This window comes from Nerophis ophidion, linkage group LG08, assembly GCF_033978795.1.
Source record: "Nerophis ophidion isolate RoL-2023_Sa linkage group LG08, RoL_Noph_v1.0, whole genome shotgun sequence".
NCBI classification, from domain to species: Eukaryota; Metazoa; Chordata; class Actinopteri; order Syngnathiformes; family Syngnathidae; genus Nerophis; species Nerophis ophidion.
In genome coordinates this window covers 62,561,967-62,574,794 of record NC_084618.1, presented here as the reverse complement: position 1 = coordinate 62,574,794, position 12,828 = coordinate 62,561,967, and the positions used below count along the sequence as shown (strand labels likewise).

General features: G+C 40.0%; 1 protein-coding gene across 8 annotated transcripts in view; it reads left to right on the top strand.

The window, feature by feature from the left end:
- Positions 1-12,828, top strand: part of si:ch73-103b11.2 (myosin phosphatase Rho-interacting protein) — a 74,464-nt gene that overhangs the window by 38,205 nt on the left and 23,431 nt on the right. For all 8 annotated transcript variants that reach the window (XR_009807897.1, XR_009807898.1, XM_061909291.1 and 5 more), the window contains exons 4-5: positions 10,034-10,185; positions 11,076-11,160. Coding sequence is in view for 6 of the 8 variants with exons in the window: in XM_061909291.1 (XP_061765275.1) it covers positions 10,034-10,185; positions 11,076-11,160 (237 nt within the window). In the remaining 2 variants the exon portion in view is untranslated. The remainder of the gene's footprint in view (positions 1-10,033; positions 10,186-11,075; positions 11,161-12,828) is intronic.

Below are 12,828 nucleotides of genomic sequence, written 5' to 3'. Positions count from 1 at the left end.
ACATTAGCCGTTTTGGACATAATGATGCTGCACTCTTCATCCTCCAACACTTCCATCCTCTACCTCCTCCTCTGCATCAATATGCTGGCTTCCTAACAGTCAGCGTTAAACCACCCACGTCCTCTAGCTATGTGCCATGATGTGGAGCAGCACTGTTGCCCTCCACATTCTTTGAAATTGAGTACCTGCTTTGAAATGTGTCAAAATAGGTTTTATCTGGCGGTTTTATAATCCAGTACTGCAGCTTTGTAACCACTGCCTGCAAATGCATGCCAGTGTAGTGAGGTGTCAGGAGGGACCATGTTGTTCTTCAACGAAGATATCCCGCATTTCTCTAAGTAAGGGATGTTTGTTCTTCTGCAAGTGGTTCACATGCATATTACAGCGGAGATTATTACAATTACATTTAAGTGTTCCATCTGATATGTTAATGCTCCATTTTTGTTGCTGCTATCCTCCATCTCACAAACATACATCTGCCCCAGGGAGTCGAAATAATGTACCGAACCGACGGTCAACTCCTTAACATCAACCGTTTCAGGGCTAAAGGTCAAACCACCACCATATCCATCATGGAGCTGCAGTATGCAGACGATAATGCCCTCGTAGCCCTCTCAGAAGAAGACCTGCAGTGCACTCAGTCTGCTTTTGCAAAGGCATACAAACAGCTTGGTCTTGCCATCAATATAAAGAAAACCCAAATCCTCCACCAACCACCACCAAACAGTAGTGCGCCTGACCTGCCCCCAAACCTCTCAATTAAAAAAATCCGACTGGAAAATGTGGACCACTTCCCATATCTCGGGAGCCTCCTGTCATCTAAAGCTGTCATTGACGATGAAATTCACCACCGCCTCAGCTGTGCCAGCGGGGCCTTCTCAAGACTGAGGAAGCGAGTCTTCGAGAACCGTGACCTCCAAGCAAAGACCAAAATCCTGGTCTACAAAGCAGTCGTGCTCCCGACCCTTATGTATGGGTCAGAAGCCTGGACCACCTACAGCAGGCACTTAAAGGCACTCGAGACCTACCATCAAAGATGTCTCAGAAAAATCCTCAGGATCAGCTGGGAGGACCGACGCACCAACACCAGCGTCCTGGAAGAGGCTGGCTTGCCCACCATCACTGCCACGATTGCCCGAAACCAACTCAGGTGGACTGGCCATGTAGTCCGCATGCCTGACTCTCGCCTCCCAAAACAAGTCCTTTATTCCCAGCTTGTTGTAGGGAAACGGGCCCCGGGAGGTCAAAAGAAGAGATTTAAGGATAACATCATGGCAAACCTGACAAAGTGTCGCATAGACCTTAAGTCTTGGGAAGTCAAGGCAACAGACAGGACGATGTGGAGAAACCTTGTCCGTGAGGGTGCCGCGCAATATAATGACGACCTCCGCCATGCTGCACAAGACAAGCGCAGACTAAGAAAGGAGAGAGCATCCATCAAACAGGCCCAACCCAAACCCACCACCACTACATTCCCTTGTCCACATTGCCCCAGAATAATCGGGTCCAGAATCGGCCTCCACGCCCACCTGAAGACCCACAAAGACCAGGAAGGAGGACAGTCATACTTGACCACGAGTGACCGCCGATGATGATGACAGCGGAGATCATTACAATTACATTTAAGTGTTCCATCTGATATGTTAATGCTGGGGATGAATTTAAAGGACTATGGTATTGTTGTGACTATATTGATGACCTGTCTTAGTTGTGTTATATATATATGTTTAGGTGTATTACTGTAATGGGGCAGATGATTTCTTTACAAAACTTGAGAAGTGACTCTATCCGTCTGGCACCTAGGGATTATTAACCCTGCTGCGTCTTGCGGGTTCACTTGCATCCAAAAATGTGTTTACCTCTATTGTGCCTGGTTGCTAAGGAATGTTGTATTGCACGTTTGCTGTTATCGGTAATGAGCAGGATGTTGGACCCCGAAGAGACCCGACTCCTTGCCATATTCGTGAGTCAGGATGATGCAGTGCCAGCTCATCATGGTTACTTCATGTTGGCTGTCTGTGTACAACAAAGGCTAGTGACTGTGGGTGCTGTGGTAATGACCTTAGAACCTGTTGGAGGTAGCCTGATACATGCCTTGCACAAGAGTAATACAGAGTAAAGCCAACTGACAACAGATACTGATGTTTGCAATTAACTTGCAGGTGTTTAACAGCATAACTTGATGACTGAGCACTATTTTTAGCAGTCTTTCAAATAGAAGAGAATAGTGAAAATGATGAGATGTCTGTGACTCACTTATTTCTGGTATTCTACATGTTTTTTAGGTCTGCCCTGTCAAAGAAGACTTATGATACAGAGAAAGAAAATGTGTTTTACAGCCCAAACATAAGACAAAATGACAGATGTTTGATTTGGTAGATAATTATCTTGCATGCTCATGTGCTCAATCATAGTTATACTGACTCTGCAGTCAGGGTAATTATAGGGAGTGTTAATAGATGATAAAATGGACTGGAAATCTCATATACAAAACATACAACATAAGGTGGCAAAAAACATTTCAATAATGAATAAAGCAAAATACATCCTGGGCCAAAAATCACTTTATATTCTCTACTGCTCGCTAGTGTTACCATATCTGAGTTATTGTGCAGAAATATGGGGAAACAACTGCAAATGTGCGCTACATTCGTTAACTGTGTTACAAAAAAGATCAATTAGAATATTACATAATGTTGGATATAGAGAACATACAAACCCTATATTTATTAAGTCAAAAATATTAAAGCTCGATTAATTTGGTAGAATTGCAAACCGCTAAAATGATGTACAAAGCAAATTATAACCTACTACCAAATGTACAACAATTATTCTCAACTAAAGAGGAGAAATATAACCTTAGAGGAAAATCTAATTTAAAACATTTGAATGCACGTACAACACTTAAAACCTTTAGCATATCAGTATGTGGAATTAAATTATGGAATGGATTAAGTAAAGAAGTTAAACATTGTACTGATATGATCCAGTTTAAAGGGGAGCATTATCACAATTTCAGAAGGGTTAACACCAATAAAAATCAATTCCCAGTGGCTTATTTTATTTTTTTAATTTTTTTCAAAATTTTACCCATCCCGGAATATCCCTGAAAAAAGCTTTAAAGTGCCTGATTTTCGCTATCTGTGAAGCCATCGTCCGTTTTCCTGTGACGTCATCCAGTAATGCCGATACGGATAGCACCGAAAGATATAGCGACATTAGCTCAGATTCAGACACGGATTTCAGCAGTTTAAGCGATTCAACAGATTACGCATGTATTGAAACGGATGGTTGGAGTATGGAGGCAGATAGTGAAAACGAAATTGAAGAAGAAACTAAAGCTATTCAGCGAATAGATATTGACGCTATTCGGCCATGTTTTCCTTAGCATCACCGGTAAAATGTGCAGACCAACGATCGGAAGTTTCGCACCTTGTGACACTGGATCAACTTAAATCCATCGATTCGTGTTTGTTTGGCATTAAATGTGGGTGGAGGGAAACGCTGGATGTAAATATAGTTTCAAATGTACGTACAGCTAGCCTAAATTAGGCTGACCATATTGTGAAATCCCAAAAAGAGGACACATACATGCGTGCCAAGGCGGGCAGCACGCGAAGGCCGGTAGTAGGTGAAAATTTGCCAATGATACTCGAACTTGCTTTATAAATAATATATTTATTTAAATAAAGCATTTTTACTCTGTTGATGGCTGTGTTGGCGCTAGGGATTTCTAAAATGGGGTCCTACAGACCCCATCAAGTCATAAAAATGGGGTCCCACAGTAAATTTTTGGGGTCCCACTTTTTTGTAAGCGTTTTGAAAACAAATGATAAACGTATTCATTATCCTGTTGTATCACATTCTATATCGTGTTTTGGAAAAAGGTTGTCACAAATGTTACTTCATTCATTTAAAAAAAATATTAAAAAAAGAAAACAAATGTGTATACATATGTAAATGTATTCAGTTATAAACATTCATTCACTTTTTTCTTTCCTTCATGGATCTAAACTTTACCGCCGCTGGTAGTTTTTCCTATGTTTTTATTTAATAAGTTGTAGGTGTATTTATTTTAGTATAAAAGTGTAAAAAGTGTTTCGCTTGGGTCACGAAAAGATATTGGTGTGCCAGGGCATACATACATTTTATATTTAACGCTTAAATCTCTGGAGTTTTACACTCACCTTAGTGTTTACCAAGAAGTCTATTTGCTTTTCCCGGCAAAACTCGAACCAACACTTCCTGTCAATAGCGCCACTTCCCTAACTTCCCCGGAAGTCCTGCCCCCAACCAAAGCCATTGGCTAACACCCCGTAGCCAGCCGCTACAATATTTACAGCTAGTGTGATGTTATGAGCCAGGGAATTAAAGGACTACACTACCCAGCATGAAACAGAAGTGACGAGCATGCGCGGTAGAACGGTAAAGGGGGGTGGTGTGTCGCCATGACGGCATCACTGCAGACAAGCCAGCCGCACTTGATTCTGAAATGCGCCTATACTTTAGACATCAAAGTAATTGAGCTAATAAATTCAAATAAAATATGTAAAGCACTGAAATTGAAATATAAGAGGTGTATCTCAACCAACTCATATGGGACTATCATCCTGTACTGTTTGGGGTCAATAGGTCACATGACCTGGAAGCTATTGAGCTAAAAAGTAATAAATTCATATAAAATATGTAAAGCAATGAAATTGAAAAGATAAGAGGTGTATCTCAACCAACCCATATAGGACTACCATCATGTACTATTTGGGGTCAATAGGTCGCATGACCTGGAAGCTGTTGAGCAAAAACGCTAATATTTACAGGAATAAATTCATATAAAATGTGTAAAGCAATGAAATTGAAATATAAGAGGTGTATCTCAACCAACCCATATAGGATTATTATCCTGCAATGTTTGGGGTCAATAAGTCACATGACCTGGAAGCTATTGAGCTAAAAAGCTCATATTTACAGGAATTAATTCATATAAAATATGTAAAGCAATGAAATTGAAATATAAGAGGTGTTTCTCCAATAGCCCTTATAGGACTATTATCCTGCAATGTTTGGGGTCAATAGGTCACATGACCTGGAAGCTATTGAGCTAAAAAGCTCATATTTACAGTAATAAATTCATATAAAATATGTAAAGCATTGAAATACAAATACAAGAGGTGTATCTCCAATAGCTCTTATAGGACTATTCTGCAATGTTTGGGGTCAATAGGTCACATGACCTGGAAGCTATTGAGCTAAAATGCTAATATTTAAAGAGATATATTCACATAAAATATGTGAAGCATTGAAATTGAATTATAAGAGGTGTATCTCCACTAGCCCATATCGGACTATCAATTTGCACTGTATGGGGTCAATAGGTCAAATGACCTGGGAGCTATTGAGCTAGGACAAATCACCACTCACACACACATCTTCAAACACACAATACCACCTCACACACAGTTAAGGCAATCAAATCAGAGAATCACATTTGCATGCATATACACATGTATAATCCAAAAGAAAAAAAAACACAGAGCCATTATTTGCATTCAATAATATGATTTTGCAATACATTCACCCTTTTTTTCCAAGACCCCAGAGCTGCCATTACACTTCCGTCAACACAGTTTAAAGTAAACAGAAACATACATTCTCACAAAAAATATATATTCAGATGACACACAGACACACACAACCACACATTGGGGAGAATTCATAGAATGGCAAAATAGGATGATAGCCCTATATGGGCTGGTTGAGATACACCTCTTCTATTTCAATTTCCATACTTTATATATTTTATATGAATTTATTCCTGTAAATATTAGCGTTTTTGCTCAATAGCTTCTAGGTCATGTGACTTATTGACCCTAAACATTGCAGGATAATAGTCTTATAGGGGCTATTGGAGATATACCTCTTATATTTCAATTTCATTGCTTTACATATTTTATATGAATTAATTCCTGTAAATATGAGCTTTTTAGCTGAAAAGCTTCGAGGTCATGCGACCTATTGACCCCAAACAGTGCAGGATAATAATCCTATATGGGTTGGTTGAGATACACCTCTTACATTTCAATTTCCATGCTTTACATATTTTATATGAATTTATTCCTGTAAATATTAGCGTTTTTGCTCAATAGCTTCCAGGTCATGTGACCTATTGACCCCAAACAGTGCAGGATAATAATCCTATATGGGTTGGTTGAAATACACCTCTTATATTTCAATTTCATTGTGCTTTACACATTTTATATGAATTTATTCCTGTAAATATTAGCGTTTTTGCTCAATAGCTTCCAGGTCATGCGACCTATTGACCCCAAATAGTGCAGGATGGTAGTCCTATATGGGTTGGTTGAGATACACGTCTTACATTTCAAATTCCATGCTTTACATATTTTGGGGGCTGTATGGCTCGGTTGGTAGAGCGGCCGTGCCAGCAACTTGAGGGTTGCAGGTTCGATTCCCGCTTCAGCCATCCTAGTCACTGCCGTTGTGTCCTTGGGCTAGACACTTTACCCACCTGCTCCCAGTGCCACCCACACTGGTTTAAATGTAACTTCGATATTGGGTCTCACTATGTAAAGTGCTTTGAATCACTTGAGAAAAGCGCTATATAAATAAAATTCACATAATTCACCTATATGAATTTATTCCTGTAAATATTAGCATTTTTGGTCAATAGCTTCCAGGTCTTGTGACCTATTGACCCCCAAACATTGCAGGATAATAGTCCTATAAGGGTTATTGGAGATACACCTCTTATATTTCAATTTCCATGCTTTACATATTTTATGTGAATATATTACTTTTTTTTTTATTACTTTTTAGCTCAATAGCTTCCAGGTCATGTGACCTATTGACCCCAAACAGTACAGGATGATAGTCCTATATGAGTTGGTTGAGATACATCTCTTATATTTAAATTTCAATGTTTTACATATTTTATATGAATTTATTAGCTTAATTACCGTAATGTCTAACGTATAGGCGCATTTCAGATTCAAGTGCGGCTGGCTTGACCGCAGTATGGCATCTTATACGTTGTGATATGCACGCTCTGAAAGTAAACGTTAAAAACACGCAACCCTAATTCAAAATGCCGGACATTTGACACATTTAAAAAAACCCGCCCGGACATGCCGGACAACGCCGCAAAAGAGGACGTGTCCGGGGAAAAGAGGACGTATGGTCAGCCTACCTAAATAGCATGTTAGAATCGATTAGCTGGCAGTCATGCCACGGCCAAATATGTCTGATCAGCACATAAGACAACAACATCAACAAAATTCACCTTTGTGAGTTAGTTGACTTTATCGTTTGAAATGCATCTGCAGGTTATCCATACATCTCTGTGCCATGTCTGCCTTAGCATCGCCGGTAAAATGTGCAGACACTCCGGCACATTCAATGGGGGTTTGGCGGCAGATTTCTTTGACTTTATTGTTGGAAATGCATCTGCTTTGAGTGTCGCAGGATATCCACACAATCTTGCCATATCTGTAGTAGCATAGCTTTTGTCGGTAAAGTGTGCGAAACAAACGACTGACCATTTCGTCGGCTTTCCCCACACCCTCGTATTTTAAACAAATTTCGTCCAATTTCTTGCCACTTTCGCATCTTTGGGCCAGTGGTGCAACTTGAATACCTCCCTGTTAGTGTTGTTACACCCTCCGACAACACACCGACGAGGCATGATGTCTCCAAGGTTCCAGAAAAAACGGAAAATAACAGAGCTGAGATGCGGTGTTTGTAATGTGTTTGAGAAAATGGCGGCTTTATTACCTAGGTGACGTCACGTTCTGACGTCATCGCTCCGAGAGCGATAAATAGAAAGGCGTTTAATTCGCCAAAATTCACCCATTTAGAGTTCGGAAATCGGTCCCAAAAAATATATGGTCTTTTTTCTGCAACACCAAGGTATATATTGACGCTTACATAGGTCTGGTGATAATGTTCCCCTTTAAGAGGCTGTTAAAATTAATAATGCTTACAAAGTACAAAGAAGAAGAATCATTAGAAACACTTTCAACCTTATTGAAAATAAGATATTCTTCATCTCAGTATGTTAATAATGACTGAATTAATTATTTACATATTACAAAACTTGTGTTACTCATTCACGGATGTCATTTTGCTATTTTGCTGTAAAGGTCAATGAATGAATGTATATATTTTTGAACGCTCTGACGTGGGAAAGGGGTAGGATTAAATAAGCTTTGCTTCTTCCTACTTCTTTTCGGACATGATGTATTGTGAAATGATATGAAATTGCCTGATATATAATGTTGTAGGTATGTCATGATCGAAATAAACTAAGAAAGAAATAATATTTTCCACAATTGTCTGAGTAACTTCAGGGACAAAAATCTTCCTAATTTCCATGTACTGATCACAAACTGTGTGTCCATTACTTCCTTGTGTGAGAGTTAAGGGGAGGAGTGGTTCTGTGGACTGTGGCAGCCGACAATCCCACATTGTGTTAACTGGTCCTGATGCACAAAGGGCTCGTTGTGGTGAGACATGGCACAGAGAGAGGGGACAGGGTTTAGGATAGGTGACAGAGAGGTGTGGGTTCATTGGGGCCTGGGTCTGGGGGGCAAATGTTGTCCTAGCTGCCCAAAATAGGGGGCGTGTGTTAGAGGGCAGCTGATGTAAAGCCTGGCCTAGTAGGCTGCACATGTGTGAGGAGTCTTATGCTGCTCTCCAAAACCTTCTTAAAATGTGAGCCGTACAACCACACATTCTTCTTATAAACACAGTAGTCTTAATATTAGAATGTTTTTGTCTTAACAATAAGCCTTTGGTTTCTGTAAGTTAAAATCTCAGGTCATAAACTGCCTAAAGGCCACACGGTACTCTAGATTTGTTTATATAGACAGATGGGCAAAGCAGTCAACAGTCATAATCCATTAAACATTTTATTTTCCGGCAGTACTGCTGCTCCCATCGACCACTAGATTGAGATTCCTAATCCGCCCTGCCACTTTTTCTTCTTAGCCTCTAAACTTCTCCCCTCTCCCCAAGTCTGAGTGTGACAAGGCTTTCAGATCAAGCTGACGCCAGTCTCTCCTTGGCAATCTGAAGCAGGTCTTCCAGGCCCTCGCCCAGCTGTCCCAGGGTCTGTTTGTCAATTTACCTGTCAAGCACAACTGTTGAGTTAGCCCCTCACCTGGTCGAGAGCCCTTCATTGATTTTTATTGCACGTGCACAAGAAGTCAACTCATTGACTTAGTGAGTTGCTCCCATTGTCTCGCGCCCACGGATGTGGCATCATGCTGCTTCAATGTCCTAAGCTAAACAATGTCATGATGTGCATTTTCAGCCCTTTTCAGTCAGCGTATAATGTGAAAGACTTCAGAATTTAAATTGTGATTACACAGGGCTGCAGTCAACACAGTTAGTCAAATCGCCCTAAGGGTGGGATTACAATCAAGTATTGACTCCTACATCCACGCTTCAATTTCTCTGGTACTGTCATACCACGATAATGCTGCACAAATGGGTTTCCTGAATCTGATTTATTGGGTCACTGGCCAAGTTGAGTCTGATGCCTTTTAATCTTGTCTCTCTCCTATACTCCGATGCACACAGTGCTGTAATTTATCATTTGTGGCTGGTACTATACCAAGACACCAGAGCGGTTGAAAGCTGTAATTTTTACCGTATGTGTAGTGCAGTCAAGACCAAAAAACTGTTAAAAGAAAGCTTGTTCTAAACCATGTAATTTATGTTTCTTATAAAACTATTTAAACAAATTAGTTCAAGATAACATCAACAGCCTTATTTTTGCTCCACCCTCTAAGCGAATCAATTAGAGTTCAATAGTTGATTTGGTCACTTTGATTTCTTTAAAAAAATTAATCTTTGCAGATCTGCTTTGTAAATCCCATAATGAAAATGGCAAGAAACACTCTCTCACAGGCACATTGCTGCTTGGAAGGATTATGTGAGATCATCATGTGAAGCGGGATATGTGAGCACGTCTGTTCTTTGCACTTCCTACATGTCCTTCTGTTGTGTCTTCCAGCCGAGTACTCTTCCCCAGGGCACCATAAATATGAACCAGTGCTCTGATGTCATCGATGGAGAGTCTAGGACGGGTCAGAAGAACTCCTTGTGTATTCTGACCCCTGATAAAGAGCACTTCATTCGTGCTGAGTGTAAAGAAATCCTCAACGGGTATGTAGATTTGTAGTCAACTTGTTTGAGATTGATTTAAAGTTAACTTAACAAAATGTAAATATCCATCCATCCATCCATCTTCTTCCGCTTATCCGAGGTCAGGTCGCGGGGGCAGCAGCCTAAGCAGGGAAGCCCAGACTTCCCTCTCCCCAGCCACTACGTCTAGCTCTTCCCGGGGGATCCCGAGGCGTTCCCAGGCCAGCCGGGAGACATAGTCTTGCCAACGTGTCCTGGGTCTTCCCCGTGGCATCCTACCGGTTGGACGTGCCCTAAACACCTCCCTTGGGAGGCGTTCGGGTGGCATCCTGACCAGATGCCCGAACCACCTCATCTGGCTCCTCTCAATGTGGAGGAGCAGCGGCTTTACTTTGAGTTCCTCCCGGATGACAGAGCTTCTCACCCTATCTCCAAGGGAGAGCCCCGCAATTTAGTGTTAAGTTTTTTTTTTTTAATTATTTAAAAAAAATGTAAATATATTTAAAATAATTAAAAAAAACTTAACACTAAATTGTCCCGAATGCGAGAATGTGAGTTTGATTGTTGGCCCTGCTATGAGGTGGCGAGTTGTCCAGGATGTACCCTGCTTTTTGCCTGAGTGCAGCAGGGATTGGCTCTAGCACCCCCGCGACCCGAGAGGGACAAGTGGTAGAAATGGATGGATGGATAGTGTTTTTTTTTTTTTTTGTTCTTAAGTTGAAAAGATGACACCAATGTGTGATTCCCTTGGCTAATAAAACTGTTCTGCCCCCTGGTGGCTGCTTTGGACTATGCTTTCCTATACTTTTGTTTTTTGTTGTTAGTACTTTTGAGTGTTTCCAAATGTTATTTTGAATAAATGGCGTGGTGTACTGGTGCATAAGTTAAAACAGAACTTTCACTCTTTACAGTTGGCAGGAAGCTCTGACCGTGTACCCCAGAACAAACAAGCAGAATCAGAAGAAAAAGCGCAAGGTTGATCCACCGACTCAGCAGGTAATGCATCAACTCCCCCTTATTACTCAGTGATGTTCTTGCTTCAGTTGACATCGTTCCATTGTCATTTTGCATTTGGAACCTGCATAACAGCTTGAAAGCTGACCGCAATGTGTATATGCATATCCAAGGGCAAAAAAAAGGATGTTTCTGTAACCACCATAGAACCGTAAACATGACATATACTAGATAGGATTTTTAGCCCACATTCAGTGTAATACAGCCCTTCCATATTCTGTATTGAATGCCGACAAATTTCCCTCAAAGGGCCATTGTCTGGTCCTGCTAATGATGGCGCCCTAAATTGGTATGATATTGTGCAACACTAATTTGCAGAAGGACAGCGCTGACATTGTGTCGACCTCGTCTGCCTCACATTTGACTGCATATTTCAACAGAAACCTTCAAAATATTAGTAAAAAATAAATGTATTTATATTTTACAGAGTACAACTGCCAGAAAAATTACACTTACATAGTGTACTAGCAGTGTTTGAGTTCAATGCAATTTAAATACATACTGCAGGTGCAGCAAACCGTTTGCTTTCTGGGCTGTGCCACTAAACATGACACCAATTCTATATTATATGAAACTGACATTTATGTGCATTCTCGGAATATTTTTTGAAGCAAAACCACTTTAAGTAGTGCACAGCATATCTAATAGTAAGAACACAAGCTTTATGTGGTTGGCACGGTGGAGTAACTACAATCCAGTGTTTTTCTATTAAGGACGTGAATGGACACCCAGTGAGTTTAGATTGACCATCCTGCTTCACATCCTAAAATGTCTGACGGATTTTATACAGTTTCAAAATTAATTATTGTTGCAAAAAATTAAAGGCTTTTTGTAAAAACCTGTAAAAACTCAATTCTAACAGCTGCATGTTGGTGGTGATTGTAAATATAGCAATGAGTCTGAAATGTTGTTGGTGCATTTTGATTGATTTCTCTTAAATACAAGGAGCTTCATTTACTTGCAATGTCAACAGTTAAATTTAATGGTAATTTCAATCTGTCTTTGGTCACACTATCTAATCAAATAATTTATCAGAGGTTGGACTTAAGACCCTTAAATTTGAATGCACTTCTCATGTTTCTAACTTTGTGGGAACAATTTGGATAATTCATTGTTTATAAAAGAATGCTTGGAGTTTTTGTGGAGTCTCCGCTTCATATTTTCTTCCTGGTGTCTTAATGCTCTTTGTCCATGCACAGTATCATTCAGTTACATATATGTACAGGAATATTGACTACAAATTCCTTATCTGTTTACAGTGTCAATATATTTCTGTATTTTCGTACTACAAACCCAAAACCATTGATTGATTGATTGATTGATTGAAACTTTTATTAGTAGATTGCGCAGTACAGTACATATTTCGTACAATTGACATTGAAATGGTTACACCCGAATAAGTTTTTCAACTTGTTTAAGTCAGGGTCCACATTAATCAATTCATGCTAAGTGAAGTTGGCACGTTGTGTAAATCCTAAATAAAAACAGAATACAATGATTTGCAAATCCTTTTCAACCTATATTCAATTGAATAGACTGCAAAGACAAGATACTTGAAGTTCGAAATGGAAACTTTATTTTTTGCACATATTAGCTAATTTGGAATTTGATGCCTGCTACATGTTTCAAAAAATCTGGCACAAGAGGCAA